At 38.6% G+C, this 27982-nt stretch overlaps 1 protein-coding gene across 6 annotated transcripts in view; it reads left to right on the forward strand.

Annotated features, from left to right (window-relative positions):
• inpp4b (inositol polyphosphate-4-phosphatase type II B) overlaps positions 1-27982 on the forward strand; it is a 184339-nt gene that overhangs the window by 128047 nt on the left and 28310 nt on the right. For all 6 annotated transcript variants that reach the window (XM_051909733.1, XM_051909742.1, XM_051909752.1 and 3 more), the window contains 6 exons: positions 324-605; positions 5003-5141; positions 9835-10025; positions 17840-17963; positions 23344-23470; positions 24394-24534. In XM_051909733.1, the coding sequence (XP_051765693.1) occupies positions 324-605; positions 5003-5141; positions 9835-10025; positions 17840-17963; positions 23344-23470; positions 24394-24534 (1004 nt within the window). The remainder of the gene's footprint in view (positions 1-323; positions 606-5002; positions 5142-9834; positions 10026-17839; positions 17964-23343; positions 23471-24393; positions 24535-27982) is intronic.

A 27982-nucleotide genomic window follows, 5' to 3' on the forward strand; every position in this document is an offset into this window, starting at 1 on the left:
CGCTTCTGAAGATTAATTGAATCATATATTGTTGTTGTGCTGAGACCTTGTTTCAGAAGAACCGGCGCGTCTTTTGTGTCTCTTTAATTCTTCTTCCTCTTTCTTCTGCATTCTCATACTTCACTCTTCTTTTTCTATCGACTGTGCCATCACTGTTTGCTCTTGTCTGCTTATTAGTTTTCTGATATGCTTCTCGTCCCCGTCCCTTTAATCTTTGTCACACACTCTTATGCTCCGATGTAATTTAATGAAATGTTGGTTATTAAATGCTGGGTTATCAAACGCACCTCTCTCTCTCTCTCTCTCTCTCTCTCTCTCTGCAGACGGATCAGTTTGTTCACGCTCTGAAAGATGAGCTGGTGAAGAGCGCCCTCCTAGCGCTGCATGCTGCCCGTCCCGGCTACGTCAGCAAAAGTCAGCCCACCACCAAAACTTCTACTCCGTCCAGCCCACCCAAGGCCGACTCGCACCCAGGCGTGACTGAGGAGCCGCACACCGTCTGCAATAATGTTGATGGCACTCAGACGCCCCCGAAAGAAAGCAAAGCATCTCCTCTCCGCTCGGACTCCATCCCGCACCACAAAGAGTACGACGAGGAGGAATGGGCAAGTCTTGTTCACTTTTGTGTGTTTATTTGTTAGATAGGGTTTCAAGTCAATCATTTTTAATAGAAGAGAAGTAAATAAATCACTTTTAAAAAAAAATTTAGAAATTAGGGCTGTCAAGCGATAACTTTTAATCGAATTAATAACCTTAAATGTGCTGATTAATTAAACTAATTAATTGCAAATTAATCACACATCAATTGTGTTAGATGAGAAAAGCTTTGAATAGACATTACAAAAAGTAGCTTCAGAAAGAAATGTTTTTTTCAAAAGCTACATCTGAAATGGCATTTAGACAGATTTACACAGGCTGTTTAATGTAGCCCAGAAATGGTATGAATATGAATGAAAAATGAAATGACACACTAAATATGAAACTAAAGCTGCCAGAAGGTGGCAGCAAGTCACTGTCTCAAAGGATTAGTTCACGTTGAAATGAAAATTACCCCAAGCTTTCCTCAAGCCATCCTAGGTGTATATGACTTTGTTCTTTCTGATGAGCATAATCGCAGAAATATTAATAAATATCCTGATGCATCCAAGCTTTATTATGGCAGTGATAGGAATCAATGAGTAAGAGCTGAAGAAAGTGCTTCCATCCACATCCATCCATCATAAATATGTGCTCCACACGGCTCCGGGGGATTAATAAAGGCCTTCTGAAGCGAAACAATGTGTTTGTGTAAATATCCATATTTAAACTAGTTATGAAGTAAAATATGTAGCTTCCGCCAGACCGCCCTCCGTATTGAAGTTACGAAGAAAGTGTAAACTGGCATCACGTCAGTTACACTTTTTCCGTAAGTTGAATAGGGAAGGCGTAGGACGAACCGTAAGCTTTGTGAACTGCGAGAGTTTTACACTTTCTGCGTACGTTGAATACAGAAGGCGGCTCGTGTGGAAGCTAGATATTTTACTTCATAACTTGTTAAATATGGATTTTTTTTTTTTTTTTTACACAAATGCATTGCTTCACTTCAGAAGGCCTTTATTAATCCCCCAGAGCTGTGTGGAGCATATATTTATGATGGATGGATGTGGATGGAGACACTTTCTTCAGCTCATACTCGTGAACCCTGTTCACTGCCATTATATAGCTCAGATGCGTCAGGATATTTATTAATATTTCTGCGATTATGTTCATCAGAAAGAAGAAAGTCATATACACCTAGGATGGCTTGAGGGTGAGTAAAGCTTGGGCTAATTTTCATTTTGAAGTGAACTAATCCTTTAAAGAGTGAGTCATTGAATCATTCATTCAACCGATTCATCCAAATGGCTGATTCATTCAGGAACAAAGCAAGTGAACATCTCTATTAGAGCTGCAGGATTAATCGTTAAAAGATTCAAACACCCATGCAATCTCATTCCTAAATGACAATGTTGGCGCTGCCGCTGACCTAGAGAGTTGGATCATATATACAGTTGTCATATACAGGTATGAAACAGTTTCACAAACAGTCTTTTCAACCACGCAGTATCATTATTTCTGTGTTACAAGTATTCTTATTATTATAGAAGTACTGGGATAAAAGTTTATAGTTCAGATATAAACACTGATGTGTACTGTAGCGATCAAAATAGAGCAAATCACATTTTGAAAGTAACTTGGAGCTTCAAATAACCATTGTATCAATACATCGTTTCACCAGTAGGTGGAGACAAGTGACTGTTAAGAAGTGTATTTGTCATTGAATCATTCATTCAAGAGATTTGTTCAGAAACGCTGATTCATCCAGTAATGAAACAAGTGAAGTATTTATGAGTCATTGAATCATTCATTCATAACTATTTTTTTTAATAACTCTTTCAAATTAATTAAACGTTTTTAAATAGACAGCATCAATTACCATTTTGTCAGAACCTTTTGTTTAATTGTCTGTTCAGAATCGTGGGAGAATCACGATCTCTATTTGAAACAAACAAACAAACAAACAAAAAATCGTAAATCTAAATTTATCCAGAATCATCCAGCTCTAGTCTTTATGAATGGGTCACTGAATCATTGGCTCACTTGATAACCCGATAACCCATACTGGAGCCTTTTTTGCCCTCATATCTTGAATTTTAGTGGCACTTTAACTGCATTTTAATAGGCTTCATCACGCAGTCAGTCATTGCCTTGCATCATGTTCTACTACTGCATGAAATGACAAGATGACCTGCCGGTCTAGGCATGCAGCGGGGTGTGTTAAAAGACTTATTAATTTTTAACTTAGTAATTTTGCATGGGCAAATACCACAGATTGTCTTCAGAAAATGTATACTAGTGAATGAATACTAATACTATATAACTACATTTTGTTCATAAACACTGTTTTAAGTGGTGTTTGCTAAGACAAATAGCACTTTTACTATTTAAACAAACCCTATAGTATTAAACTGAACTGGTTCCTTTTGTAAACTGATATTAGTTTCGAGTCTTGCTCCTCATGTGCTGCTTGTCTCTGCAGCTCTTCACAGAGAATGACAGAAGCAGCTGTGCTCTGATGTATTTGATAGGATTTTGAGAGGTTGAATCATTCCACAGGACTAGAGGCGAGACAGGGATACGGTTAACAACCAAGCCAGTGGCATTAGCACATGCGGCAAGCCACCATTAGCATCTGTTAGTAGAAACCTTTACCACAGTAACTGAAGGATGACCGCAAACTACAACCTCGTATTAAGAGGCTCAAGAATGTGTTCTGTTTGTTTAGTCAATGCTGGATGAATTGCCTTCAACATTGTGTGTGTGTGTGTGTGTGTGTGTGTGTGTCATAACCATGGCTAACAGGAGAGGATTAGAGGCCAAGATAAGACAAGCATCTCTAATCAATGACAAAATAACTTGTGTTCCCTTGAGCTCCACTCACAGAGGGAAGGAAAAACGAAGCCTGAAGTTTGCTGTACTTTAAGCTAGACTTCTCCCAATATTCATAGCGGATGTATGTTGTCATTTTTCTCTCAGCCAATAGAAGTTGCAAAAACAACTTCGCATAAACGTAGTAGCGAGCAGCAAGTGCTTAGTTAAACATTATGAGAAGTTGTTTTATTGTCCCTATCTCTCCATAAATAGGTACAATAAAATGGAAAACGCAAACTCTTTTTTTTTTGGAGGATATTTTACTTCAAAGGCTCAAATGCACTTGTTTCTTTTCCTCCTGCATCACATCTTTTTTCATTTTGGTGCAAGACAATATTCCAGAGTGAAAAAATAGTTTTTGTGGTAACCAGCAACATATGAGCTCATGTTTAACTTTATCTGACAGTCCGAGCAGTACGTTTGTGTGTGTGCAGCTTCTACAGTGTTTTTTAATGAGACCCCGAGCCATATTACAGAAACATCCTGACTTTGTAACCATGCAGAATTTCAATTAGGATCTATATACGTTCTGTTGAACTCATCTAGATCTTAATTTAACATTTAAGATAGGAAGTTTCTGCAATAAAGCTCCAGAAGTTGAAAACAGGCGAACGGAAATATCATCTTTTGGTTGTTGAAGAAACTTGTGGAAAGGAGTGAAGCACAGGTTCAGAAAATACATATCTAAAATCTAAACAGTCATTAAAATCCTTAAAATGAATTAAGCATATAAAGTAACCTTTCAAAGCTAATCTGTTAAATATTAACATTTTTTTTACTTGTATATAAAATAGTGTTTACCTTGCTGAAGTATGCATTAATCAATCATTAGTATAAATAATAATAAAATTATAATATATAATATATTATAATATATAAATGATATAATACATATAAGTATACAAAATAATTTAATTTAAAATTTTTGTTACATTTAATAAATATTTAAATGTTTTGTATATTTGTGTGTAACAAAATTAAAATCACATACAAAATTATATAAAAATATATTTAAATATTATATTATATATGTGTGTGTGTGTGTGTGTGTATATATATATATATATATATATATATATATACACACAAAGGTACAGTATGTTTACATTTTAGAAGTTTGAGTCCATCATCAGTGTAAATGATACAAATAATTCTACTAATATAATATATACGTTTTATAATACAAGGAGATATACAAAGTATACGAAGTGAAATATACAAATTAATTTATTTTAATATTTTAGTCATATTTGCAAATTTATAAATATACAAAATATGCAAAATAATTTATTGTAATATTTTAAGTATATTAAGAATATTAACATTTATTTAAAAAAAATGTTTTTAATACTTTTTTTTATTGAAGTTATATTGTTGTCACATACTGTTTAATGACTAGTAAGTTGCAGGAAATTAGTCAAAAGACATTTTCCTGTCGGACTATGAATGGAGGCCTGAATTCATGTCTGGCTATTTTTAATTTTGGGGCCTTTTGCCCCAAAAAGATACCAAAAATAAAAAAGTCTGCTAATGTTTGCTTTGACTCTTCTAGGACAGGGTCTGGGCCAGTGTGGCGAAGAGTTTGAACTGTGTCATTGCCATGGTGGACAAATTACAGGAGCAGGACAACAATAACCAGGAATCAGCGCCCTGCCACACGCTCGCTGACGTCATCACCTCACACAGTCCCGGTACGTCTCTGTCCAACGACAAACCAATGCTCAAATACCCAAATGGTCAGTCAGAAGCTCAAGACTGCTTAAAGGGCACCTATAATGCCCATTTTCACAAGATGTAATATAAGTCTCTGGTGTCCCCACAATGTGTCTGTGAAGTTTCAGCTCAAAATACCCCACAGATCATTTATTACAGCTTGTCAAATTTGCCCCTATTTGGGTCTGAGCAAAAACACGCCATTCTTGTGTGTGTGTCCCTTTAAATGCAAATGAGCTGCTTTCCAGAAGAGAGTGGGGCTTTAACAGCTCACGCTTCGGTTGCTCAACACCAACAAATCTGGAGAATCTCACGCAGCCAAAATGAGGATTGTCAGTAACGGTGTTCAGCCTTACATTGTTCAAACCGGAGTCGGACACTGATGGAGAGACTCAGGAAGAAGTTACAACTTTTAGAATGAAACTGGACATTTCTGAACGGTTAGTGGATAAATTTATGTAGTTGCTGTGGAGTTGATTCAACTCATCAACTAGCATGTGCCGTCATGTTAATCTTTTGTGCAAATCCAGCGTTGAATTTGTGAAGCAGTCTGGCATAAAATGACGGCATGGCAATAACACTCTACTACAGCAACTCTTCCTCTTCTCTAAAGCAGCCCAACATGGCCTCGCCCCTTTTGTTGTGTGTTCCAGAGAGCAGGATTTATGTAAGTTTGGGGGTTTGTGATGTCATTAACCCGGGAAAAAGCTTGTTGTAGTCCCTACCAGCCTTTTGTTGTAGTCCTTAAAAAGCGATTTCTATAAAAGAAAATATCTCCCTTTGCATTGAACTTTGAGCGTCGTAACTTTGCAGATGTTGTTTATGCTCAAACAGCAACATTACACACTAACTAAAGTTAAAAAAGTGAAATCATAATCAGGGACCCCTTTAAATATTAAAATAATAAATCAGATATGCCAAACGGATGCTGGAATGATCAATTAACTGCTTAAAGGTGATTTAATTTCCTTTTATGGTGAAGCATAAACTGTGAGAAAAGAAAAACAACCATTTAATTAATTTAGTTATGACATTGCTCGAGATTGATTATGAAAAAAAAAATGTTACACTTCATGCTCCCCCATTATGAGGATTTGAAATTGCATTTGATTTATCATTTGAATTTTGTTCTGAAAAAAGAGAACAGTGAAGATGAACCTCTCAAAAATGATCATTTTGTTCCTCAAAATTTGAATAGTAATAATATTCCATGTTTCGCCAACTTTAGGCATGCTAGATAAGCTTCTGATGGCAAATTTTCCACTTTGACTCGAGACTGTGAACATTTTTCACTATACTTTTCACTGGTTTTACTCTTTTTTTCACACTTTAATAACAACCCATGTCTTTTTTCCCAAGCACATGTCAGATCTGTCAGTTGAGAGATGACTATTAGCAGCATCCACGGATCTTCTGTCAAACAGGAATAGTTAAAAGCAACTTCTGACACCCAGTGCTATTAAAGTGTGAAAAAACTGTACAAGCGATGACAAGCAGTGCAAGTGTGCAGTTTTTAATACAGTCGATGCTGCCATCATTTGGACACCATCTGAAACTGCACTTTGATGTACTTCCTGCTGCAATCCACAGTAAATGAATTTACATTTTCTAATGAATTTATAGATTAGCAATTACACGTTTTGTTATTCTAAACTCATTTTAAACTTAATTTCTGATCATTTTCCATATATTTATAATTTAATATCTCAGTCTTTAAGTAAAGGTTAGAATTCTAAGCTAACAGGCTAAACCTTCAGAATTGGTTATTGATTCTTTATGATGTAAACAGTTTAATTTTCACTTAAGAAATCTTGTGTGCTTTGTTAATGTCTAAAGTAACATAACTACTGAATCGTTTGTTTATAAGAATGCAAATGTGTGCTAATGTTTTCTTCTCACACAAGATTGCATCTTTGCAAGATCTTTCACAGCAGTATTTACATTTTGTGTGACAATGTTAACATTTAATTGCAGTATAAAATGCTATTGTGTCATGTGTAAATACTTCACATTACACAAGGAATTGTCTTTCCTTCAAAGGCATGATGAAATGACGTCGGACCGGTTTAGGTTGATGCCTCATGTCATGCACATAAACAATTAATTTACTGAGCAGCAATTCAGATCAATAGTGCGAATACACCCAGGGTGGAAACAACACTATTAAAGTGACTCTGCTTTTGGGAAATGGGGTCAATAAAAAAAGTAGTTCAGTGCAGATGAGTATAATACTGCCAACAATCTGATGACTAATGCAAAACACATTCAAACACGGATCTTGTTGCAAAACAAATGCTCATGAAAGCAGTTGAAGTGCTTTTTTCATGCACTGATTTATTATGATTTACTGAGATGAATGACAAATGGCAAGAATGACAAGCTAGTTCATGTGTATGTGCATTTTTTTATGAGGCAAGTGTCTTAACATGTCTTTCCTCTGGTTTCACAGACAAGGCTTAAGCTAGTCCTAGACTAAAATGCATGTTTGAAATAATTTTCACTGACTTATCTTAAAATATGTCAGTGCATTGTTTTGGCTCAAGACTCAAACTAGTAATCAATTTGCACACCACAATTTTTTTCTAAGGCATGTTTATAAAAGTTACTTAAATGTCCTAACTGAACTAAGGCCTAATCCTGGCTTAATCTAAGCCTGTCTGTGAAACCAAGCCTTTATTAAATAGTTCTTTTACATTGATTAATAAAATCATACATATAATGTTAATTTATATAAATAAATATCATCATCATTTGTATTTACTGTGATTAGTGATATATAAAGCATATCAAAATATATAAAAATATTACAATTCATGAGCAAGTCGTTGAATCATTTGTTTACCCAGTTCGTTCAGAACTGCTGTCTTTTTGAGCGAGTCATTGAGCAATTTGTTCAGAAGTACTGATTCATTCAGAAATCAAGGAAGTGGCTGCCTGTACGAGGGAATCATTGAATCATTTGTTGCACCGATTCATTCTGCAATGAATTAAGTGACTGTCTTTATGAACGAGTCACTGAATCATTCAACCCATTCATTTCAATGTGCTGATTCAGCCAAGAACAAAAAAACAAAAAACAAAACAAGTGGCTGTCTTTATGAGTAAGTTGCTGAATTATTAATTTAACCGATTCATTCAAAAACATTGATTCAATCAGGAATGAAGCATGTGACTGTCTTTATTTGTGAGTCATTGAATCATTAATTCAACCGATTTGTTCAAAAACATTGATTCAGCTAGGAATGAAGAAAGTGACACATCTTTATGAGTGTGTCTTTAAATCATTTGTTTAATTGATTTATTTATTATTTAAGTGAATGTCTTTATAAAGGGGAAATCAAATTGTTCTTTCAACTGATTAATTTTAAACGAAGAAGAAAGTGACTGTCTTTATGATTGGGGCATTGAATAATTTGTTCAACCAATTTGTTCAAAAAGTTGATTCATTTAGGAACAAAGCAAGTAACTGTCTTAATGAGTCATTAAATCCTTATTTCAAGAGAATCGTTCAAAAACAGAAACAGCACTATACTGTGTTTTGCTTGGAGACTCTATACTGTGTGTAATATGTACCATGTACTCTACCAAATTCTTGTTTATTGATCTGTCAAATTGAATTATAAAACAGCTGTTGTTTGAACCCAACTTTTGGGAAGTAAATTGGCACAAGATGTTTATATATTCCAGACCACGTTCAGACAAGCAAGCCGAGACTTGGTTCCCAGTGACCCAGAGATCATATCTGTTAACTTTGGTCTAATTCTGTCTCATGGCTCTCGAGAATTTGATAAGAGATGTAGTTCTTTCAGTCTGTAATTTAGATAACAAACAGACTCGTGAATGCTGCAAGCATTAAACGCAGCTTATTCAAATGCTCTGATCCGCTTTATGCTGTGTGCTTTTTAATTGCATTGTAGTCTTTACAGCAGGTAGGCTATAGTTTTTCATTCCTTTACAGAACAAACTCTCCCTTTATGTTGTTTTAATTGCAGATTATAAAACTGCATTAATTGTAGATCATAAAACTTTAACATTGAATTCACTCCCAAATATAAAACCAGCAAGGAAACACAATGCTAAATGCAAATAATACAATGCAACTAACCATGTAGTTTTGCAAGCATAAATAAACCGGCTTATCAACTTTTATGAAAAGGAAATGAAAACGCTTCCCATGTTTTTTGTTTGTTTGTTTTTGTTTGTTTGTGTGTGTGTGTGTGTGTGTGTGTGTGTGTTATCTGTCACTTGGTAGAGGAAAGTAAGATTAGACAGACATAAACATGGATTGGTTATGTGACATGGCATCATCCTCAAAAAACATTTAGCCACTTGCTAGCAACTGCCTTTTACAAGACAAGTAAGAGCTTTAACAAGAGGGTATTACTGATGTATTTTATATCATAGAATAACCCATGAAAATATCTTGAGCTTGTGTTCGCCACAGACCTCATTTCAGGCATTTAACCAAAAACCCTTTTACTTCAGGACAATAGAACTGGTGCTAAACTGTTTTCCTGGGTTTTGGCTTACAGAAGTACGTCATCCCTGCAGAACTCTATAGCTTAATGGCAAATATCCAGTTCTGACACACAGCCAGTCACTCTAAATTGTCTTTTGGAAAGGCAACTGGGAACTAGGAAACTGGGTCACAAATGTCCTTTTTTTCCTCAGATCGTCCCCTGACAGTTGTGGATGGGCGGGATCAGCTCAGTGTCCTGGTTCAGTCCCTGAAGGACTGTGTGGCAGCAGTGGCGGAGCGAGCCAGGCGCTCGGTCATCTTCGTGCTGCTCCAGGAGGCGGCGTGCAGCACAGCACAGGGTCTGCAGCTGCAGCAGAGACGAGACACGGTCTTCAGCCAAGCTGTGAGTGACCAAAACAACAAACTCTTATCTCATAACAGACTTATTTAAAAGACACGTAAAGGTCAAATATGGACTTTTTTTATGTTAAAATCCATTCTCTCAACCTAGTTTATTGTTCATTGACTACTATTAATATGCCATTCAAGGGTTTATCTCCCCCAAAAGTATAAACATTGAGCCTCCTAAGCACCATCTAAACATTGAGGGTGGTCCACAATCTGTCAGTCTCTTTCCAGCTCAGCCTTAGCACAAGCTCAGCATGAGTTTGGGGCATGGCTACTGTAGCAGGCTGAGTGCAGACAAATAATAATAATAATAACCTTTATTTTCTATAGCGCCTTTAAATGTACATCTCAAAGGGCTTTGCAGAAACAAATAGAACAACAATAATACACCACACAATATAAAATTAAAGTTAAAGCAACAAAATACACCATATAAAATAAACACAATGAAAAATTTATACAATTATTAAATTAAAAGTTACCCTAAAAAATGAGTTTTAAGGTGAGATTTAAAAATGCTAAGAGATTTAGCTTTCCTTATCTCAATCGGTACAGAATTCCAAAGTTTTGGGGCTAATGAAGAAAAAGCCCTATCTCCCATCAATCTTAAACGAGGGAACAGTTAAAAGACCAGTTTCAGATGAACGAAGGTCACGCGTTGGAGTATAGGGAATTAAAAGCTCGGACAAATATTGAGGTGCCAACCCATGTAAGGCAGGGCTCCAGACAAAAAAATTCATTAAGGAGCCATTGGCCAAATATTTTTTTTAAGAGCCACACAACAATGAACTTAAAATTTTAAATCACTTACTTTTAGTTGTGTTTATGTCCCTTTTACAGTTTCAGCTTTTTCATCTTGTGACTTTTCTAGGAAATGAATGTGACTATTTTCGATTAATACTATTATAGTTTTTGTTAATATTTTGAATCCGATTAGATTTTTATATTTTCTGGTTTCATTTTTTGTTAAGTTTTAATTTTTGTTTTTAGTTTTATTTTTTGTTTTTAAACATGTCTATTTAGTTTGTATAATAGATTTTTATTTTAGTATTAACATTTATTTCAAGCAATAAAAAAAATGTTTTTAATGGTTTTAGTTAACTATAATAACCCTGATGCTAGTAAAATCTTTATATTGAATAATATGTGTCAAATAATGTTCTTAGTCCTCCCTTTCTGAAGTTACAACAATTTACTTTGAATCAAATGAAAATAAATATATGGAAATAAATATATAAATATATTAAATTTGGTTTGTGTAACCAAATAACAAACAGGGGCAATTGATATACATACTGCTTGACTTTGATTACTTTGAAATACAGCGGGACTCTTATTTTGAAATGTCTGTGCTTTACTTTTGCTGCTCATTCAAGTTCAGATGAGGATTAAAAAATTACGTTGGTACAACCGTTTACAACACAATATAATATAAATAATATAAAGTAAACTTTGTGATAATTGATCAGCATTAGTTCATAAGCAATCGGTTGACAAATGTGCGCTAATCATTGAATGCGAGCTGCTCTGAAGAACGCGCAACAGCGCCATCTTTTGACTTTAAAACATGCAGCGCTCACATTTGTTTAATGAAATTAATAATAATCACATTAGGGAGTATCGCAATTTGTTTTTCCATCCACAAAATATAAGACACCTTAAAATGATCGTTTTTACTCTTGTTATACTGTTTAAGGCACTGAAGACTTTTAATGACCTTAAATTTATCTGATGAGCATGAGCGGAGTGGAATAATTAAAGTGATCAGCATGATTGATATTCAAAACGGTAAGCAAACGCTGCATTGCGTGTGTATCTGCAGTCTGCAGAGCCGGTTTCCCCTTTTGAATGCCGAATATAGACGAATTTATATGAAGAAATAGCCAGTTGTCTAGCAGAACGGTGTGTTCAGATGCAGCTGTTTTGCACCGATGCAGGCGACAACACAGTCGGCTTTCATCAGCTCTAGCTCTTTGGTGTCTGTTTGGTGTGTGAAATTTTTCCCTACCTGTTTTCGGCGCTAACTCAGTGAAACATTCACACGCAACATCTCATTTAATTACATCAACACAGCAAATGATGTGGTAGGCTACTGGTCACGGAACACGCAAATAACATGCAAATTTTACAGTCATAACGTGTGAATTTGTATGGTCTCCAATGGCGACCTCAGCAAAAATATCACTCGCAAATTAATATTTTTAGTCGCAAATGCGACCGTTTTAGGCGCAGTCTGGAGCCCTGTAAGGCCTTGTAAGTAAGCATCAAAATTTTAAAGTCTACCCTAAACCTGACTGGGAGCCAATGCAAAGACTCCAAAATGGGAGTAATATGATCTCTTATCCTAGTTCTAGTAAGGATTCTAGCAGCCAAATTTTGCACTACCTGCAGTTTATTTAAGATTACAGTAATCAATACGTGAAAACACAAAAATGTTAATCAGTCTCTCAGCAACAGTAAAAGACAGCATTGGACGCAGTCTGGTAATATTTCTAAGATGGAAGAAAGAAGTTTTAACAGTATTTTGGACATGTGGCTCAAATGATAAATTAGCATCAAAAATTACCCACAGATTCTTCAATTTTGTTTGAAACTCCACATTTGAAACAACAAGAGTTAGAGTGACCGACCCAGCTTTGCGTAGTTGGTGGGGTGAACCAACAAGAATAATCTCTGTTTTTTCACTGTTGAGACAAAGAAAATCCAATCTTTCATCTTAGAAATACATTCTGAAAGAAAATCAACAGGCACAATTTCATTAGGTTGAAAAAAAAATGTAGATCTGAGTATCATCTGCATAAAAATGAAATTTTAGACCATGTGATCTCAAAAGCCGGCCAAGTGGGAAAACATAGATATTAAAAAGCAGAGGACCCAAAACTGATCCCTGAGGGACGCCAGATTGCACAACATCAACCTCAGACCTAAAACCACCCATGGCAACAAACTGCTTACGATCATTGAGGTAGGACTTAAACCAATTAAGAACAGTATCAGAGACCCCAAAAACAGTTTCAAGACAAGTAATTAAAACCAAATGATCAACAGTGTCAAAAGCGGCACTGAGATCAAGAAGGATCAAAACTGAAAGACAATCTGAAGCAGCCAACAAATCATTGGTGACCTTAACCAGAGCTGTTTCTGTACTATGGAATTTATGAAAGCCAGATTGATTTTTTAGGTACTGGGGTAATCGCAGCCGTTTTAAAAGCTGTTGGGACAACCCTAGTACACGGAGAGTCATTTATAATGCTCAGAACAATGGGACACAGAGAAACAAAACATGACTGAAACAGACCAGTCAGTATGGGATCTAGTAAAGAAGTGGCTGCTTTCATTTGAGAGACCTCCTCTAAGAGAGAATATGAGTCAAGTGTACAGAATTTTGAGAGAATAGTACCAGAATAAAAAGGAATATAAACAGCATAAGAAGACAATGAAGAAGAAGCACAAAAACCGCTATGTACATTATCAACCTTAGTGTGAAAAAAATCCAGGAACTTATTACAGAGATGATCAGAAGCAGTAACATGAGAGACAGTTTTATGATTCAGCAATTTGTTAATAGAATTAAAAAGTTGTCTTGAATTTCCTTGATTGTCATTAATCAATTTAGAAAAATAATCAGATCTGGCAGAAACAATTCCAGCCTTATATTCTTGTAAGCAGTCTTTCCATGCTTGGTGATGAACAGTCAGACCTGAGAGACGCCACCTACGCTCCATTTTATGGCAAGATGTCATCATACGCAAATCCTCATTATACCAAGGAGCAGGACGAACAAATGAAACAGAACGTGACTTTTAAGGAGCAAATAATTCCAGGCCAGAAAAGAGTACAGAATTTAACATAGAAACCTTTGTCTCAAGAGGATTAGATGGAGAGAAACTGCTTAATGAAGAGCCAATAAAAACAGAAAAGTCAGAAGGGTCAACTGATATCCATTTCCGGTATGTCAAGATATGAGAGGAGGCAGTGTTGGCAACAAGTATATGCATATCAAAAAAGATTGCTAGATGATCAGACAACCCTAAGTCAATGGTATACAACTGAGACACAAAAGATCCATTAGATATCACAAGGTCTAAAATATGTCCTTTGTTATGTGTAGAACAGTCAACAGATTGATTCAAATTAAAGCACTCCAGCAAAGACAAGAAGTCCTTTGTTAATGCTGAGTCTTTTTCGTCCATCTGGATGTTAAAATCCCCCCCAAAAAAACGCCGATTTCAACAGGCGCGTGGACTCAGAAAACACCCATGAGTGGTCTTTGTATGTAAGCGCAAGCGCAAGACAAGTTGTTATAGTTAATCCCAGCAGGTCTATACAGCAGCCTGGCTTACGAAGAAATGCAGGATAGGAAACAACATCAGATGATGAATATATAAAACTGCGCCTTGAGGAGCGATGTAAGTAGCGCTTACGCCGGAGTATTCCAACATCTCCACAGTTAGCATAGGTATCATGTGCCAAATAATAGTTCTGTTTTAATTTCAACAGTTGGCAAGCAGTGTACCTTAGAGCCATGCAGGAGGAATCCACAATAGCAGTCTCGCAGAAGTGTAAGTCCTGAGCAGGGCAACAGGACAGTTGGTTCCAGCAGCAGACTCTCAGAATTAGGAACAATAAACCAACGGGTAAAACGTAATCCCACATCGCAATACAGTAAAACAAAAGATTCTTCAATCTTCAAATGCTCCAAAACCATTGTCACACAGTAGCATTGATAATTAAAACAAACCATCAAAGCGGGAGAAAGGAGCGGCAGCCAAACGCGCCAGCGTACCCCTTTAAAACCAGATATCCCCTTCGTGCTCTTTGAAAGTCCCTTTCAAAGAAAGTCTGTTCACTCAATGACCATATTTTCAACGCCTCTGGGCAGCTATTTCGGGCATCCAAGACCAAGTTCTATATCTCTTTGAATGGAGGAATCCTGAAGTCTCAAAAACTGCTTGCCGAACTCTCAATTAAATAACATATTTCACATCAGAAATGTTGTTTCTTATGCTCAAATAGCGTTAAAAAAGCTTATTTTTCAGTCTAGAGAAGTCTAGCCAATGCACATATGCAGTCCTAAGCACAAAAGACCGCCTACTCTCCGCCTACTGACCTAATGCGTAAACATCATGGGAAACGCGCTAGCCAGACGGGATTTAAACTTTATCGGCTGAAGACCCAAGTTTGGTTTGAAGACGAAAAATGTACCAAGCACAATGTTCTCTCACCATTCCTCATTTCTAACACACGCTCACTGTGTTCTGCCGGTCTTGCAGCTATCAGAGCAGAAATGAATGCTGATGCTCTCCGTATGTTTTTCCATCTTCTCCGGTCGCATTCATATGTAAATTGCGTATAAATTGCGTGAGCTTATTATGTTAGCTTATCAGTGGTTTAAGCATTTTCAACCCAAGCCATCAAACTGACGTCATCAGGGAAGGAACGCCATTCCAGACCGGAAGTAACTTTTCAGATTTTGATTAAAGATTACCACAACAAACAATTTTTTTCACATAACAAAAAAGAAGGGGTTAGACTATAGACAAGAGAGCACATGGCACATGGAAACAAACATGACAAGCTCACACCAAACAAAACAAAAACACGAGCACAGGGCCAGCGAACACAATCACAAGCCATGTGCTCAAACAAAACAAGACACAAACACACAGCTAACGAGAACACTCATAAACCACGTGTTCAAACAAAACATAATAGGATAAAACACAAGCCGCTTGCTACACAGAACATGACAACACAAGAGTGCCTGTCCATTGAAAACAAACACAGCATGGAACCTGTGCGCTCACACGAGAGAAAAAACGCGGAGCATGAGTGTCCGAACCCTGCCACGGAACCCGAATCCAAACTAGACATGATTCAGATATAATATATGTGGGACAAGAGAGCGCATGGCTCGAGCACACTTGAAACCGCATGCTCACACACAGACAAGACAACATAGGAGTGTCAGGGCTCTGAACAATACCACACTGTAAAACTCAATAAGTTCAGAATACTCAAAACATTTGAGGAAACTTATTAGACACAGATGTCTCTCATTAACAATCACGTCACCGGCATCATCCCACTCATCATAATATTAAATCCCCCTGTAGTCAATAATTTAATCCCTTAAAACTCATCTTTGATCACCAAAAAGACATATTTAAAGTTTTTTTCCATCTAAGTCTGCCTTCTAAAAATCAGCATCCTTAGAAACATTCCTTTGAACAACTCAGAACGTCAATGGAGAAAGGCAGATAGTTCATCATAACATCTTAATATACATCATACACCCGCTATATTGCTAAATCTACCCGATTGCTCATATCAACAGAAAAATATACCGGGATATATTCTCTAGAGACTCTCCTGCTTCAGAGTGGTCATGGTTAATGATATGCTAAAGCCCGCCGGCACATTGACATTATTGGTTACAAGGTAGTTTGTGACGTCAGAAACACCAGCGATTTCCAACCGCGGGTTTGAGACTGTCTTTAGATGAGTGCCATGTTAAAGAGAAATTACTCAGCAATGGTGTTGACTGAATTTGCACATGGGGTGTTTTAAAGCATATTAAAAACACCACGTAGACATATAAACAACAAAAACACTTGATTTTCACCACAGGGAGACTAATTACATACAGTTCATTTACATAAACATCACATTCAGATCTTGATTAAATATAGATGTCAAATAACATGCTATTATAACTAGAGACTGTTATTATAGACTTGCATGTATAGAATAAAACAGAGAATATATGTGGTTTAAAAACTTTTGCAGCCCATCCTCAACCTAACCAAAGGCTCTACTCTTCACCACAATGGTAACCCTAGAAAACTAACATAACAGAAGCCCCTGTAAATCCCAACATAACACAACATTAAACAGTAACTTACTGTATGTCTCCCTAAGTTCATCTTGTGCAAAAAACACACAAAATAACACTTAATTTCTACATTTATTTTCCTTATACAGTCTGATGCAAAGTATGCTGGGAATTAGAAATCTGCTGCAACTCAATTATATAAAGTTCAGCTTACTACCATCAAATTTTGAGTTCACACAGCTTTTTTCTATTAAGTACAATGAACTTTCATTATTATTCGAGTGAAACGAATTAATTAAACTATTTCGTTTAATTAATTTCACTGTTCGGTTTTACAGTGCAGAGCGAAGTGACTGAACCCTGACACTTATATCTGAATTGAACTCGTTTCAAAACTGACGAACTTTGCACTCGTACTGGATCAACACAGAACCGACTTGAGCTGATTAATGACACTATTATCTTCTGTAGAGCTGCTTTATTGTTGCTTTATAGCTTGCTTCAAAACTAATGAACTTTGCAACACTGACATCATCATTGAAGTAAATTAAATCAACACTGAACAGAATTGAGCTGAATAATGATATCTAGAGCTGCTTTGCAGCTGAGTATGCATTCATTTCATAATTGAAGAACTTTACAATATAAAAACTGCTATTTTCTTATTACCGTGAAGCTACTGTAAAGCGCTATGTAAATAAATGGCTGTTCTTTTAGTCAAATGTGTTTGGGGGAAAAGGGAGTTTTGTTCTGACTTTAATGCAAAACCGTCTAGAACAGTTTGTTATTGTTTTGTCCATGTCATTTTGGTGATAATGCAATTCCGCTAATGTTAAAAAATCTGTGACACTAGCCTGGTAACATTAAAAGTACAATTTGACAAGAAGTTTTTGTTTCCACATCTTATTTTGTAGATTTGTGGATTTGTCATGTGACAAGGCATTTGTAAAGATATATGTGTGTTGTGTTCACAGCTGGCTGCTCTGGCGTGTGGATTTGTCATGCGATTATACGCAGGTTTGGAGGACAAGGGCTTTCTCAGACAGCTGCATGCGGTCGGACTGGTGGCCCAGTTTGAGAGTCTGCTCAGTACTTACAGTGAGTGTCCTTCATCAGATCATACTACTATTCAAACATGATCATGAATATTAATTGTCATATAAATGATTGTGATTAACAGTTTCGTTTTGTTTTGTTCATGTCACTTACATTGTAAGCCTAATACGTGATTTTTTTTTTTTATTTTTTTTTTTACGTCTAATCATATATATTATAAAATAATAATGTAATAAAATAGGCCCTTATGATTTATTTAATGCTTTGAAATTTAATAATATAATATAGTATAATATAATGATTAAACTCACAAACCTTTCATTTATTTCATATAAATATCTTTGTGTAAAAACAGTTATATATATATATATTCTTTATTCCTTCACCCGAAAAGGAACCATACTATTGTGCATTTTTATGCTTTTTCTGTAAGCGCTTAAATTTCCTTTATTTGGATGTCAAAATGTAATTGATATTTAAACTGCACAATTATTGTAGTTATCTCAAATAACTGCAATTAGATTGATTAATAATAGTGACAAGCCTAGTTGAGGCTAGATAAACATGCACATACAGTATGAACATACATTTCATATTAAATGCCAAGTTGCTTTGTTGCTTGGCAAACAATGTTAATTTAATGAAATATATTACATGTGATTATTATTATTAATAATAATAAATATATACTATTTATTGCAATTTGGCATACAATAGGATACAATATGGTATTGATACTATATTGGATATTAGACAATATTTTTGAGTTTTCATTTAAAAAAAATCGGTATCAGGTGATATTTAATTGTGTATTCTCATTTCTCTTAGATGTAGATTTAGACATTTAAGACATCTAATGCTCACATAAAGTTATTACATTTTATTTTAACGATCTAAGCACATGGTCTAAAGCACACGGTGCAAGTGCACTTAGGGCGTGTCCAAATCCACTTTTGCTAGTTTAATGATGGGAAAAATGGTCAGCGCTAGGCACATGGTCTAAAAGGGTTGTTCCTATTCTCTTAATGAGTAATGGGTGTGTTTTGGGCGTAACGTGCAATAAACCAATCGGAGTCTCATCTCCCATTCCCTTTAAAAGCCAGTTGAAACGGGGTGTGTTCATGTGCATTGTTAGCGTGTTACTATTCTGAGGCAACTGAAATAGACTGCGCCATTGACAAACTGAAACCTGGTCTAAAGTCAATGCCGCAGTCTATTTCAGTTGCCTCAAAATAGTAACACGTCAACATGCCAACAATGCGCCTGAACACACCTCGTTTTCAGACCAGCATGCCCATGGGCGCACAAATGGGTGCAAATGCATTTGCTATTTAAACTACGTGGCGCTGGACGTGAAAATGATAACTGCGTCGGGCTGAAACTAGCAAAAGACACTTGCGTCATGCCTGGCGCCGCATTGCGACGGGTGTATGATAGTGCCCTTAATCTTTAAAAACATAATGATTAAATAAGATTGATAAATGTAATCTTTACCAAATCTCAAACTGAGTATCCATTTTTCATACTGTACAAAACAATGTTGTGATGCTGAAATTCAACTAAAGCATTATTTCAGTTGTTAGAGTTTTGTTTTTAGTTTATATAACAAAATAGTATAGAAACTTTATTATTAGTTAATATTTATATTAATATATAAATATGTATATTAAAATAAATATTTATATTAATATATAAATATGGTAACACTTTAGTATAGGGAACACATATAAACTATTAACTATGACTTTTCTCTCAATAAACTCCTAATTTACTGCTTTTTATTAGTTAGTAAGGTAGTTGTTAAGTTTAGGTATTGGGTAGGATTATGAATGTAGAATAAGGTCATGCAGAATAAGGCATTAATATGTGCTTAATTAGTACTAATAAACAGCCAAAATTCTATTAATATGCATGCTAATAAGCAACTAGTTAAAAGACCCTAAAATAAAGTGTTCCTATAAATATTTATATTAAAATAAATGTATATATTAATATATAAATATTAATATTTATTGGTTATTGGTTGGGCATAACATGAAAGCAATTTTCAACTTATTGGTATCAGCCAGAATTGTAATATCGGTGCATCCCTATTTTACATGTTGCTATTAGACGTGTTTTATTGAAACAATAAGCCATTTGAGGCTGTGTTCATGGTTTAACTGACTGTAATGCAGCTGTGAATAGTTTATTGCTCTGTCTTACGCTGGAATCTTAGTTGGTATAATCATTGCATGGTTATTTATATAGCTGTTTCCCACAGCAACCAAACTTTGAAGTAAACACTTCCAGCTGCACGCGCTCTTTACAGCTTGTACCTGCATCTCAAGGCGATAAAGATTTTGACCTAAGTTCACTGCTCTTGCCGTGTTGAAGACCTCGAGGCTGTTTTGATTGTTTGATGAAGTGTATGTGAATGACTCATGAATAATTGCAGTTGTTTGCAACGCTCAGGGAAAGCGAAGTCATTGCTGAGATTATTGTGTCAACAGTGTACCCATGTAACAGTTGAACAAATGTTTAAAGAATTAAATGGGTTACGATAAAGTACAGCATGTTCTAGGATCAGCATTCCTACCAGCTGGTCAGATGGGGGTTGTTGACAGGAATGTTGGAGTTAGGCAGTGTTACTGGATTTGATATATTAGTTATTTTTTGTGTGTGTGTTGCTTATCTGCTGAAGCATTCGGTTAGAGCATTACTGAATGTTATGATCATGGGTTCCCAGGTGCACAAGTACTGGTAAATATTTTGGAGGAAGTAACATGTAAATGTTAACTTAGCTTTACTTTAGGGACCAAATTTACCCCTTGAGTTAGTGAAACCTGACAAAACCTCCCTATGGACACGTCCTCAGTGGTAAAAATGATTAAAAAATAAAACAAACAATGGCTCTGTTCCATATCCTCCAGCTATCTATGTAGGCAGCAATCTCATAATGCATAAAAATTGTAAGAGAAATGTTGATTAAAAATGTATGCCACCTTATAATTCAATACTAAAAAGTATTGATATGTACCATACAATTTATGTAATTAAGCATTTGTACAATATACATTTCCATTTGGATGCTTGTATTGACTATATTGCACATCAGCTTTTAAGTTTTGTAACATAATTGCAACTTTATACATACACTATTGCCAAAAGTATTGGGACATCCCCCCAAATCATTGAATTCAGGTGTTCCAACCACTTCCATGGCCACAGGTGTATAAAATCAAGCACCTAGGCATGCAGACTGCTTCTACAAACATTTGTGAAAGAATGGGTCGCTCTCAGGAGCTCAGTGAATTCAAGTGTGGTACTGTGATAGGTTGCCACCTGTGCAAAAAGCCCATTCGTGAAATTACCTCACTACTAAATGTTCCACGGTTAACTGTTAGTGGTATCATAACAAAGTAGAAGCAATTGGGAACAACAGCAACTCAGCCACGAAGTGGTAGGCCACGTAAAATCAATAGCAAAAGTCAATAGCTACAGATCTCCAAACTTCGTGTGGCCTTCAGATTAGCTCAAGAACAGTGTGTAGAGAGCTTGATGGAATGGGTTTCCATGGCCGAGCAGCTGCATCCAAGCCTTACATCACCAAGTGCAATGCAAAGCGTCGGATGCAGTGGTGTAAAGCACGCCACCACTGGACTCTAGAGCAGTGGAGACGTGTTCTCTGGAGTGACGAATCACGCTTCTCTGTCTGGCAATCCGATGGACGAGTCTGGGTTTGGCGGTTGCCAGGAGAACGGTACTTGCCTGACTGCATTGTGCCAAGTGTAAAGTTTGGTGGAGGGAGGATTATGGTGTGGGGTTGTTTTTCAGGGGTTGGGCTTGGCCCCTTAGTTCCAGTGAAAGGAACTCTTAATGCTTCAGCATACCAAGACATTTTGGACAATTTCATGCTCCCAACATTGTGGGAACAGTTTGGGGATGGCCCCTTCCTGTTCCAACATGACTGCGCACCAGTGCACAAAGCAAGATCCATAAAGACATGGATGAGTGAGTTTGTTGTGGAGGAACTTGACTGGCCTGCACAGAGTCCTGACCTCAACCCGACAGAACACCTTTGGGATGAATTAGAGCGGAGACTGTGAGCCAGGCCTTCTCGCCAACATCAGTGCCTGACCTTACAAATGTGCTTCTAAAAGAATGGTCAAAAATTCCCATTAACACACTCCTAAACCTTGTGGAAACCCTTCCCAGAAAAGTTGAAGCTGTTATAGTTGCAAAGGGTGGGCCAACTCCATATTAAACTCTACGGATTAAGAATGGGATGTCATTAAAGTTCATGTGCATATAAAGGCAGGCCTCCCAAAAACTTTTGGCAATATAGTGTATATATATATATATATATATATATATATATATATATATATATATATATATATATATATATATATATTAGTGCTGTCAAAATTAGCGCGTTAGTGCATGTGATTAATTTTTCAGTTTAACGCGATAAAAATAGCCTATTTAATGCAATTAACGCCATTCAAGCACCACAAGACAAACAAGAACATGCTGTCTGTGCATGTTGTGTCTGTGTGACACACACACAACTCGTGCGCACAGAAAGATGCTCATCAGTATCGAGTTCTCTTTCACACTTGAACAAACAATAACGCAGAGAATTATGCCAAAATGGCCGTTTTGTGGAGTAAACTCATAAATATACAGTCTTAAATGAGTTAAATAACGTCTTAAATGAAATTAAAGAGTTGTGAGAAAATGAGATGCTTGTCAGATCCACGTCATGTTCGGCAGCAGCAGGTTTTAAAGTGACAGCAGCCTAATAAACCAGTGTGCTTATAATGGGGAGGCAGGGAGGGTTGCGAGCAGTTTGAGCATACTTGCCGAGCAGTAATGCCACGTATACATGTCCCCAGTCTAATAGGAGTATGGTAGTGATTGGAGCGATTTGACTGCTGACCGCACAGCTGGTCACAGCATTATGCCTACGTGGCCTGACTGAACTAACGCTGCACTCGATTAATACTGACCGTCATTCATAACAAGATGCCATCGAACAAATATTTAAAATATACTGTCTTTAAGTTGTTTCTACATTAATTTGGAGAGTAACTGTGAAATTATTACAATATAAAAATATTAAAAACTAATTTTTAATCACGATTAATCGCAATTAATTGCAGAAAAAAATATCTGATTAATTAGTTAATTTTTTAATCGATTGACAGCACTTATATATATATATGTGTATGTGCAATAAATATGCTGTACAAACGTCGACTGAGGCAGGTTTCCGTGAGAACCCACGTGCAGCTTTATTCCAAATAAACATAAACCAATAAACAATGACTTTGCTTGACAAGAAATGTGAACTTAATGTAAACTCACATGTAAACAAATGTGAACAGCGGTACAGAGAACAAAATGTATGTAATATTAACAGATCTCTGTCACACAGGTGAAGAAATAGGAATGCTGGAGGACATGGAGGTGGGGATCTCTGACCTGCACAGAGTGACCTTCAGGATCACAGAGGCAGCGTCTGAAGAAGCAGTCAGCCTGCAGCCCACCATCAGCGGTAGACGGTGAGAGAGACCCCACATACACACACACACACACACACACACACACACACACAGGGTGTATTCATATACAAGGTTCCCACAGTCATGGAAAACATGAAAATATCAAGGAATTTTAAGTATGATGTTACAAAAGATTTCTATTTCAAATAAATGCCGTTCTTTTGAACTTTCTGTTCATCAAAGAATCCAGAAATTTTTTTAACAGTTTCCACAAAAATATTAAGCAGTTGAACCATTTTTAACATTGATAATAATCAGAAATGTTTCTTGAGCAGCCAGCAAATCAGCATATTAGAATGATTTCTGAAGGATCATGTGACACTGAAGACTGGAGTAATGATGCTGAAAATTCAGCTTTGATCACTGGAATAAATTATATTTTAACATATATTCAAATACAAAATAGTTATTTTAAATTGTAATAACATTTTACAACTTTATGCAGCACAACTTTATGCACAATGCAGCCTTGGTGAGCAAAAGAAAAAGAAAAAAAAACAGTGCACTCTTACAAATAAATGTTCTTTATCAGCATAGATGATTCCATAAAGAACCTTTAACATCACTGGAATCTTTCCATTCCACAAAACATTCTTTATAGAGGAAAAAAGTTTTTTTTTAAATGTTCTTTATACTAATAAAAAAGGATTCTTTTAAGAACTGTTCATTACAAGGTTCTTTGGGGAAACAAAAATCTACAGCATCACTGTGAAACTCCCTTTTGGGACCTTTATTTTTAAAAGTGTAATGTATAAATATATATCCACTTTGTGAGTCCATTCTCTCTAAAATGAATTTCAAAGGGAGGGGCAAGGGGAAGGACTGTAAAATAATCTGTGGGAACCTGTAAGTTGAGCAGCTGCATTCTGGTGTTAACAGAGTTGGAAATGTGACCGTTTTTTTTTTTTTTTTTTTAATGCCAGAGACCGTTACACTGTCGAGGTGCCTCTCCCACATCATGCCTTCCAAACGCTCCCGGACGAGCTGCGTGAGGGCAAGCCGCTACGCGTGTTCCCCGTGCTCTTCAACGTGGGCATAAATGAGCAACAAACCATCGCTGAGAGGTACAAGTACTGGCTGATAAACATGAAACACAATCCCTGCAAGCCTGAATGCTCACCAAAACACACAACGGAATGCATGTCTGAGCTGATAAAAGATTATTGTGTTCCCATTCAGTCGGTCACGTTCGACGTACGTCGGACAGACCGACGAATAGGAATCTCGCTAGAGAGGCCAATCTACTTCGAGTGTAACTACAACGAGCCAATGCACATTGGCATGCAATCATATGCATCAGCTGCTCGCCTCGCAGCGCGGGTATATAACGAGCAGCAGGTGCGTTGCATCTTCAGCTTTTCGCTTCGGAGCCGAACGGTGTTGTTCCTGTTCTCTGCAAGCAAGTGTCTGCTAGAAGACGAGTCAAGCTTTTTGGTTGAACTTCTCTTTTTTTTCGAGTGCGGGCGAACAGCACAGCAGCGGGGTCGAAGTCCTCTCTTTATTTTCTGTTTTTTGTTTCGTTTGCCGTTATAGAGCAAATAGCTGTTTTGACAGCGTCAGAAGGCTGTTCTCACGGCCGGTACGGTGCGCTTCGAGCGCTGAAAGCCGTTTTTACGGCTGGTAAGAGTGAGCGCCTTCAAAGAGAGAAAGAGCACACGACAGGCTGCACACAATCCCTGTCTGTGTTGCGGCGGCCGTTCCCCTGCGTGCTTCAGCACTCTAAAAGAGTAAAGTCCCTAAAAGAGCTTACACAAATAGAGCTTGCGTCTTTTTAAAGATGACATTCTATTTGTGTGTTTCTGGATGCGGTCGTTTCCTGTCCTCACTGACGGCCACGATCACTGTTTCACATGTCTGGGCGCGTGCTGAAACGATGTTCGTGGGTGGTTCATGTTTTCGTATGAGAACATGATCACGTCGACACGCCGGTCGTGACTCTTCTTTCTCCGGGAAGCTTGAGTCCCCTCTGTTGTTGGCCAGCTGCCGCTTGTGTGTAAAAGCACAGCCGCGGGTCTGCCCGACACTCTGGGAGACCGCGGAGATCAGCGAGAGCAAACCTCTCGCTCCTCTGCGTGTCGTGTGCCGTCGAGCTGTCGGGCTGCAGCGCGGGTTGTCACGGCAACCCAGCGCTCGCTCGGCGCTCTAGATGCGCGGTCTCCTTGCCTAATCTCCATTGTAGCGCCCTCTCTGGTGCACCAGAAGAGGTCTACTTTGGTGAAATGGCTTGGGTGTCTTGAGGTTGAGGGGTTCCTTCGGGGAACCAACCCCCTAGGGCCCCTCCCTCTAGCGCATTACATGCTGTGCAGCTTCTGGATTGGATTGCTGGTCCTCTTCATAGGGGAACCTAGCATTCCATTTAGGGCTCCAGCTGAGGGTCAGATGTCGATTGCAGCATCGGAGAGAGGGCTGTTATGCTCTGGAAATGAGGGTGACGCTGCCCACTGTAATGGTGTGTGCTTATGCTGACTCAGATTCAGAGCTTACAGCCATGCTTTCCCGGGTGTTCCGGATGTGCATGAAAAACTTGGCAGTATGGAGCTATATTGGTGCCATAAATATGGAATGCCAAAAGTGCCAAAATCTGCATAAGTTTTTACTCTCTCACTACCCTTATGGGTGGGGTGGCTGTTCACAGACCACACCCACCCTGCATGTGAGGCCAAGGCACTCTTTATGCATGAGGGTAGTTCTGAGCCGGGGTTGAGCTGCGCTTGTTGACTAACCGTGATCAAAGTCACGGCGCAGGCCTTCGGCCAGACGATGTCCACCTCAGTGGTCCAGAAGCGCCCCCCTGGCTTACCTTGCTGAGGTGCAAGAGATCGTCAAGCTAAACGCTTTTTCGACACTCCCATCTCACAAGGTGGCCTTTTCGGTGACACTGTCGGGGACTGAGCCCAGCAGTTCTCCTCAGTTAGTGGCAGACCGGGGAGCCTCCCCCGACAAACCATTGAGTTCCTCGTGGGCCCTCAGTCTGCTCGTCGCCAAGGGTGTCGTCCCCTGCAGAATAAAAAAAAAACTCCGGCCCAGTCTGCTCTACTGTGTCCGCTGCAGGAAGATGACACCTCCCGTCTCTGCTACTGTTTAAGTGGTTAGTGAAAAATCACCCCTGAGACGGGTGACCCAGAGACGGGTGGGGCTGCTCTCCCCCCCCCCGGAGGAGGGCCGGGTGGTAAATCCTGTTGGTTGGGTTTGTTTCTGTTCTCCCGCTGGTCCAACAGCCAGCGGTACCCAAATTTTCAAAAAGAGAGCAGTTCCTCCATCTCTGGGTCTGAAGAGGGCTCGGAGAGCAGTGGGAGGAGAAAAGCCTCACCACTCTCATCCCCCTCTTCCTTCGCCAGAGGGCAGCAGCGTGCAGTCGAAGGCAGCAAAGCCTCTCCTGCGCCCCCTGCCCAACCGTGGAACCAGGTAGGTGTTGCACAGCACACTCTGACCCCGCTTCGGGCCGCCTCGCAGAGAGAGCCTCCCGAGCTGCGTCCCTGTGTTCCACCTCGCTGCCTCACTGCGGGTACGCCTGCGGTCCCTTTGATCCCGCCTGTACGGTCTCTGTGAGCCTGGTTAGCGCTCCCCAGTCCGTCTTGCTGGCTCATTCGGACCATCGGGCTCGGCTATGCGATTCAGTTCGCCCGGCGTCCCCCCAAGTTCAGGGGTGTCCACCTCACTGCAGTGAAGGCTGTCGATGCCCGTGTCTTGCGTGCGGAGATCGCGGTCCTACTGGCGAAGGACGCGATAGAGCCGGTCCCTCCAGCCGATATGAGGTCAGGGTTCTACAGTCCCTACTTCATTGTACCCAAGAAAAGCGGTGGGTTACGACCGATCCTGGATCTGCGAGTTTTGAATCGGAGCCTTCACAAGCTACCGTTCAAAATGCTCACGCAGAAATGCATTTTCGAGTGCATCCGTCCCCAGGATTGGTTTGCAGCGATCGACCTGAAGGACGTGTACTTTCATGTTCGATTCTTCCGCGACACAGGCCATTCCTGCGTTTTTGCGTTCGAAGGTCAAGCATATCAGTACAGAGTCTTACCCTTCGGGCTGGCCCTGTCTCCACGAAGGTCGTGGAGGGAGCCCTTGTTCCCATGAGAGAACAGGGTGTTCGCATCCTTAACTATCTCGACGACTGGCTCATTCTGGCACAGTCCCGGGATCAGTGGTGCGAACACAGGGATTTGGTGCTCAGACACCTCAGCCAGTTGGGTCTTCAGGTCAACTGGGAAAAGAGCAAACTCGCCCCGGTGCAGAGGATCTCTTTTCTCGGTATGGAGTTGGATTCGGTCGAACAGATAGCACGCCTCACAGAGGAACGTGCTCAGTCGGTGTTGAACTGCCTGAATACGTTCAACGGCAGGACAGCGGTTCCACTGAAATTTTTTCAGAGGCTCCTGGGGCATATGGCAGCCGCAGCGGCAGTAACCCCGCTCGGTCTGCTTCATATGAGACCGCTTCAACACTGGCTCCACGGCCGGATCCCGAGATGGGCGTGGCAACGCGGCACGTTCCGGGTGGCAATCACTC

The sequence above is a fragment of the Ctenopharyngodon idella genome, chromosome 1 (assembly GCF_019924925.1).
Source record: "Ctenopharyngodon idella isolate HZGC_01 chromosome 1, HZGC01, whole genome shotgun sequence".
In the NCBI taxonomy this organism is placed as follows: Eukaryota; Metazoa; Chordata; class Actinopteri; order Cypriniformes; family Xenocyprididae; genus Ctenopharyngodon; species Ctenopharyngodon idella.